Source organism: Olea europaea, chromosome 23, assembly GCF_002742605.1.
Source record: "Olea europaea var. sylvestris chromosome 23, O_europaea_v1, whole genome shotgun sequence".
Lineage (NCBI taxonomy): Eukaryota > Viridiplantae > Streptophyta > Magnoliopsida > Lamiales > Oleaceae > Olea > Olea europaea.
Window position 1 is genome coordinate 7,239,765 of NC_036259.1, and position 7,331 is coordinate 7,247,095.

At 35.8% G+C, this 7,331-nt stretch overlaps 1 protein-coding gene across 1 annotated transcript; it reads left to right on the top strand.

The window, feature by feature from the left end:
- The first annotated feature begins 1,077 nt into the window (after positions 1–1,077).
- Positions 1,078–6,266, top strand: LOC111372249 (protein NRT1/ PTR FAMILY 5.10-like). Its single transcript, XM_022994491.1, has 4 exons — positions 1,078–1,581; positions 1,671–1,888; positions 3,983–4,530; positions 5,133–6,266. Exons 1-4 carry the CDS (start codon positions 1,437–1,439, stop codon positions 5,947–5,949), a joined length of 1,728 nt encoding a protein of 575 aa, XP_022850259.1. The 5' UTR covers positions 1,078–1,436; the 3' UTR covers positions 5,950–6,266.
- The last annotated feature ends 1,065 nt before the right edge of the window (positions 6,267–7,331 follow it).

A 7,331-nucleotide genomic window follows, 5' to 3' on the forward strand; every position in this document is an offset into this window, starting at 1 on the left:
CTCTTGGTCCCTAAGCTCCTATTATAAATTAGGCATTAATTAAAATAACACATTTAAACTCTAATTAAATTAATCAAATAAAGCAAGCGTTATGTCTCTTATACTGCATCACCCTCGCGGTTCAAGATTGAAGGGGATAGAGGCTTGGAAATCTATTTAACTTATTAGTATGTTTGTAAATTGTTATACACACGCATTCTCTTTGTGAAATGAAGTTAACACTTGGTTTCTTCGATGGTTTTTGAATGTTTCTTTGATGCTAATCACATTATATTTTGTCCTAGAAATGGATCTTCGTTTTTTTCTTTATTTTGCTCGAGGATTACAATTATCTCGTGCCTAATTACATACCATTTGTTAGCGATAAATGTTTGACTTTGACTACTTTATTATCTGTTTATGAAGTGGTAACCAAACGGGACATAAATTAGTTAAACTTGTTGAGTTTTGAAAGCAATCAAATTATCAACAGATCGCGAGTAGACAAATAAAAATGATTCTTTTTTATATACATGATGTTTTCTAATATGTTGTGGTATTGATTTAGAGGCATGAAAAATTGTGATTGTAATATTTTGTGGGAAGTAATATCCTTCAAAATTATCGTCACTTGTCCAACACATGAGAGTTTCACGTCCCATTAAACGGTTTCTGTCAAGTAGAGACACGAATTGTAGCTTGGGGACCTTGTTGCTATATTTTGAAAAGGTTGGGCATCAAAGTTGTAATTTTCCGTAAAAGTTCAAAAAATTAATTTTCCCTGAGCCACTTTTGTCTGGGCTTTCAACAGAATCAATATTTATAAAGGAAAATGTCACTTTGCCAAAAAATACTTGACACTCGGGGTGATTGACCCGCGCGGGTTTCTCGTGAATTAAATAATGTTTGACCTTTGAGGGAAATGTGTTTGATCGTCCTCTATGTCAATCATTATGTTCCCCTAACTCGATATATATATATGATTTTCTAAGTATCAGTGCTTATTTATGCTAAGCATTGAGTGACATTGCAAATTACAATACATGTTACGATGCTTAGGTGATCAAATTCGTGTGTGTAAAATATATATATACACACACTCCATTGATGGACCTTAATGCAACTCAAATCTTTAAAGCATCTGTCTTGAAGTAGACGAACAAAATCACATCACGTCTTTTATCTGAATAAAAAAAATTCAGTATTTAAAGAAAGAAATTTCTTTCAAACGTTATGTGTTTTGAACGTAATCAGTATAATGCCCTGTTTTTCCCGATTGCAAATATTGACCTTCATATGTATAACCGTTTGAAAGAAATGGCGCTTGCGTGTGAGAGGAGGATTGGAGTAGACGTACAATCACATCTATTCAATTGAACTTGTTCCTCTTTGAAGTTAATCAAAACAAATGTCAAGTTTCCCTGATTACAATCTATTGTTTGTTGAGCTCTAGAAATATGGCAATGCCCACCGCCGGAACTAACCTTTTGGATGCCGAAACTCCACTGTTGAACGATGTCGTTTATGGGTCCGTCGACTTCAAAGGCAGCCCTGTTATCCGATCCATGTCTGGTGGTTGGAAGTCCGCTTTCTTCATCATAGGTACAAGTTTTATCCAGTTCAATATTCAAAATGTTAGAGAATATAAAAGTTCTTTTGGTTGCATTTTATTTATGTTTTGGATTTGTTAGGTGTTGAAGTGGCTGAGAGATTTGCGTACTATGGAATAAGTTCGAATTTGATAAGCTATTTGACGGGTCCGTTGGGCCAATCCACCGCAACTGCGGCGGAGAATGTGAATGCGTGGTCCGGCACGTCGATGATTTTGCCACTTTTGGGTGCTTTTGTGGCGGATTCGTTTCTTGGTCGATACCGAACCATTGTCATTGCCTCTGGGCTCTATATCCTGGTCAGTACACGAATCATTCTGCAATATATATTTTCCGTTTTGAGCTTTAAAATTATACAACGATTAACGCCTCTAATTGCATTCATGATACCTAACTTGAAACTTTGCTGGCACCTGGGAGTGACTCATACTGGACAACCTCGACAGGGCTGATTACAGATAGTTTGTGAAGTCAAATAGCTGGGAATATGGGCTGCCATGGATGTTAGATCTAGAAAGAAGGGGTAGAATATAACGGCTCTAATTACGTCTTAAAACTTGGCTCGTGGATTTATAACCATTTAAGCCAGTTTCAATGGCGAGCTCTCGACAATCTGGTGTAACAAATTGTACGAGAAGATTGTTCATCTGACAAGAAGCAGGGACGAAATTTATGAATTCTCAAACATATGTAGAATTAAAATATGAGCATAGGTTTGATTAATTTGGCTCTTGCACCACTCAGATATGCAAGAAAACATTTTTAATGAATTTTACTCATGTTACCGTAGTTTTTCAATTAATCTTTAATAAAAATGTATTCAAATTCTTATTTGTCAATAGTTTTAGGAATTTAATTCTCAAAAAGTCACTGTCAAACAAAGGGAATAACCTAAAGAATCTTGTGTAAAAAAATTTATCTAACATGTGTTAGCTCATTCAATTCTGAGATCCAAAAAAGGATGGTTTAAAAAGCTTGATGTTGTTTCTTCTTATAATAAATACATCATGACTACTCCAATTGAACTTCCTTCATCTGTTATTTGATTTGGCTATTTGTCACTACAGTCTGCTGTTCAGAATGGAGCAGCCAGAAGAATTACTTTTTCTATTTCTAGTTAGATGTTCTCGTTGACTTTCATCCATCAATTTGGCAGTTTTTTGGAGCCGAATGGTAGTATGTGCCTGTTAAGCTATGATTTAAATACCTTTACTTGGTTGAGCTTGTGATTCTTGGTCGGTTAGTTGCTGGAGTTTTCTGTGTCTTCAGACTCGTTATGAGTATGCTTTTCACATTGGGGAAAAATAAACTTGTGTTTTGTGATAGTGCTCATGATAAACAACAGAGATGAAGCAAGATCCTGAGTGTATAAGTGGAGATGGGAATAAGAAAATAAATATCTTTCACTCACTCCCAGTAAGAGCATGTTTTCTATGATTTAAAAAAAGTAACTTTTTTGGTTCGAAACATGTTTGGATGAGTTACTTTTTTCTTACTTTTAAGTTGAATTTTCCTTACTCTCACAACAAGTAACTAATTTCCAACTTTGAAAAATAATTATTTGTTTTAAAATTTGTTTATTTATTGTAAGTGAACTTTTTTAGCTTAGCAAAACATGCTGTACTTCTTAAAATCTAAAATAAGGTTCGGCCTTCAGTCTGAGTTATTGTGCTTCTAAGATATCTTCGTTTCTTTCTTCCTTCAATTATTTTTATTTTTCCTCTCTGGCCTCATGTGTCTTCAAGTCAGTTTTTCGGAAAGAATTTGATTAAATGATGACTATCCACTTCTTTGAATTTGTTTGTACTTGAGACTAAAAGTTTTTAAACACTTTATTTTGGGGTTCAGACCTGACGAAGCACTGTTCTGTAGATTCAAAGATGGCAATGAGGTTTATTATTACATATGAACTCATCTTTGACTGAATCGTGCTGCAGATTGTAACATAGCTCTAACAAATAACCGATTTTCTTTTTATCACGCAGTAGAAAATTGATAAAATCTCATATTTTTGTGTAGTGACTAAAATAAGAGGGTTTCTGTGACCCATCTTTATTTATTTTGTCTGTACGTTTCAAAGATTTATAACGTATTCTCTTTGTACTGGTAACTTACCCCTGTATCATTAGATGCAAGCTGCCAATATAATATAATCATCTAGTTTATGGTTAGATACCTTAAACTAAGCTTCTCAATAAGAAAAACAGGAAAGTCCAGTGCCTATTCAAAATTATATATGGCTGAATAATTCTTAAAGGTTTTGAAGAATCATGAAACCAGCTTGAGAAAATGAAAATTCTCTCTCTCACAAATACTTTCTGGTAAATTCATTTGTGAAAATATTTTTCTTCTAGGAAATTCTAATTGTTTTCTGTTACTATTATGGATCTCAGGCACTTGGCTTCTTATCCCTATCTGCTGTTCTATATTCAATCAAATCTTCCGACTGCCATTTTGCTGCAAATAACATGGCATGCTCCCCGCCACAGTTTCAAATTATTTTCTTCTTCTTCTCTTTGTATTTATTTGCCCTAGCACAAGGAGGACATAAACCTTGTCTCCAGGCTTTTGGAGCTGACCAGTTTGATGAGCTAGACCCAAAAGAATGTAATGACAAAAGCTCATTCTTCAATTGGTGGTATTTTTCCATGAATTTGGGTATTGTAGTTGCTCTGTTTGTATTGAACTACATCCAAGACAACCTAAGTTGGGCTCTTGGCTTTGGAATTCCCTGCATTATCATGTGCCTTGCGCTGATTATTTTTTTGCTTGGAACTATGACTTACCGATTTCGCACGCACAGCGATGAAAGAAACCCATTTGTTAGAATTGGTCAGGTATTCCTGAATGCAGCTAGAAATTGGCGGACTACTCCAGGAGCAATATCTAAGGAACAGGAAGCACAGGGAATTCTGCCATATCAAGGATCTCAACAGTTCAAGTAAGTCAACTGCCCCTTTGTGTGTTTTGATATTTGGAAGATAAACTTTGCCTCTTCTTCTCTCTTCGATGCATTTAGGTTTCATTATTAGTCCTGTTAAGCTTTTTTTTAGTAGGGTTTGAAATCGGTAAGTCTATGCAAAACATGTTTGAACTATCCAAGTTGTCCTTCCATTATTCTCAGCCGACACCGACGTTACTTGTTGACACATATTTTCATTTCTTACCTTATCCGGCTTAGTGAAATCTATCTTATCCACCGTGGTCATCTTATGAGCATTTTGTCCTTCAACAAACCTAAAACTTAACCATATAGCATAGCAGATCTATAACACATCTTCTTATTATAGAGTGTCACTTCTCCATATCACTTTACCAAGCTGAACTTAATGAATTATGTCTTCTTCAGTATCTGCTTCTTCCTTGTTAATAATCAGACCTAGATGCTTAAAACAATCACTCTGGGGATAAAGTAATGCTCTATAGTAACTTCATTATAATAAAATGCGTTGATATTGTTTTACTATAAATTTGTGCTTTATATGATTGAAATTTTGGGACCAATCTCATTTGTTTCATTATATTATTTTTGGTTTCTAACAGGTTTCTTGATAAAGCATTGCTTGCACCTGATGTTTCGAAGGAAGATGGGAAAGTTTGTAGTATCACTGAGATTGAAGAGGCAAAGGCAGTTCTTAGGCTTTTTCCAATATGGACTGCATGTTTGGGATATGCCATTGCATTTTCACAATCATCGACTTTATTCACTAAACAAGGAGCTACAATGGATCGTTCTATCACGTCTAGCTTACAAATACCAGCTGCTTCACTACAATCTTTTATCAGCATTGCCATTGTTGTCTTTATTCCTATCTATGACCGAATTTTGGTTCCAATTGCGAGAGCTATAACTGGAAAACCCTCTGGCATTACAATGCTTCAACGAATTGGAACTGGAATATTTTTATCTTTTCTTGCCATGGTAATTGCAGCTTTGGTCGAGAGGGAACGTCTAAAAACAGCTGCTGAATATGGATTGGTGGACATGCCGAAAGCAACAGTGCCTATGAGTGTGTGGTGGCTGCTACCTCAGTATTTGCTTTTTGGAGTTGCAGATGTGTTTACCATGGTCGGACTCCAAGAGTTCTTCTATGACCAGGTTCCAGACCAGCTGAAAAGCATTGGTCTTGCTCTATACTTGAGCATATTTGGCATAGGGAACTTCTTGAGCAGTTTTCTAATCTCAGTGGTGGAGAAAGCCACCAGTGGTCCGGGGCGAGACAGTTGGTTTTCAGACAACCTTAACCGGGCTCATGTCGACTACTTCTATTGGCTACTGGCTGCGCTTAGTGCTGCTGCATTTTCCGCGTACGTGTATGTTGCAAAATCTTATATCTACAATAGAAGAAACTGTCTTTGAAGAACTGCATTCTGTAGTGGAGATAGCTACCCATGGCCCAGGTCAACATGGTTTTCTTATACACGGTTTGGCTTAATGTAGCTGCTTTCGCTGCGTACTAGTACTTTGCAAAATCTTGTATCTATAATAGAAATAAACCGTCAATGAAGTTGCATAAAACGCTGTCGAGATAAAGATAGCCAGTAAATGAGAAATACCAGCACATTCAACTTGTATTAATAGCTATTGCTCATTTGTGGTCAATCTCACGTAAATGCGAAGGCATGCTCGAAGATTTTATTCAATGGGATCATCTGATATTTGTTCATTTTTTTAAACCTTGGACTTAGTAGTGATGAAGTGAATTGGATGATGAAAAGAATTTACAGACAACTTTTAAATTTGTAGAAAATAATGTTTAATTTGTTGTCATTTGCATTAAGTACATTGATTTGCTACATGTTGAACAATCAACGCCCATATGGAGGTTAGGAATTGAAGTTTTTTTCATTGCATTTTGTACCATATTTGTTGAGCTTGAAATTCAATGGAATCACATCGTAAACAAATGCAGCTCTACTCCCATCCACGTGTATGTCATCTGTATGTTTGGACATCATATTAAACTGCATGTGATTGTAGTTCCAGTGGATATGCGAAAGTCGCAAGTGATAACAAATAATCTAACCTATAAAATCAAACATATAGAGAACCAAAGAAGGAGAAAGATTAGGAGGAAAACAATTGAGCCACTCAAAAAATGAATTAGGGTTTACAATGACTTAACATATTACAAAGAGACCTAAGCTAATAAGGAAACTAAATATTAATTAAATAATTAAACAAATAAATATATTATCATCTCCCCTCAAACTCATGATGCTGAAGCAAGAAACAACGAGAGTTTGTCACGTAAGAAGCGAAAACGATGAACCGGCTGAGACTTAGTGAAGAAGTCAGCAAGCTGCAATGATGAATAAACAAAAGGTAGGGAAATGGTGCCAGTCTGTAAATGATGACGAACCAGATGACAATCAATCTCAATATACTTTGTGCGTTCATGGAATACGAAGTTGTGAAAGATCTAAATAGCACTGGTATTATCACAATACTTAGGGGATGGAAAAGAATGAGGAACACCTATGTCTCCAAGTAACCATCGCAACCACACAATTTCAGTAATAGTGGATGCCATAGCTCGATACTTTGCCTCCGTAGAAGAATAGGAAACAACAGTCTGCTTTTTTTTCTAAGAGATAAGAGAATTATCCAAAAATATATAAAAAGCAGTAGTGGACTTACAATCAGTGGGGTCATTGGCCCAATCAGTATCAGAGTAGGCACGGAGTACTAAGGATGAGGTCGACGGTAACAAAAGACTTTGAAAGCATATACCACGAAGA

Coding starts and splice junctions, on each gene's coding strand:
- LOC111372249 (XM_022994491.1), top strand. CDS start 1,437: ATGGCAATGCCCACCGCCGGAACTAACCTTTTGGATGCCGAAACTCCA. Junction 1,582..1,670: donor GTCCGCTTTCTTCATCATAG/GTACAAGTTTTA, acceptor TGGATTTGTTAG/GTGTTGAAGTGGCTGAGAGA. Junction 4,531..5,132: donor CAAGGATCTCAACAGTTCAA/GTAAGTCAACTG, acceptor GGTTTCTAACAG/GTTTCTTGATAAAGCATTGC.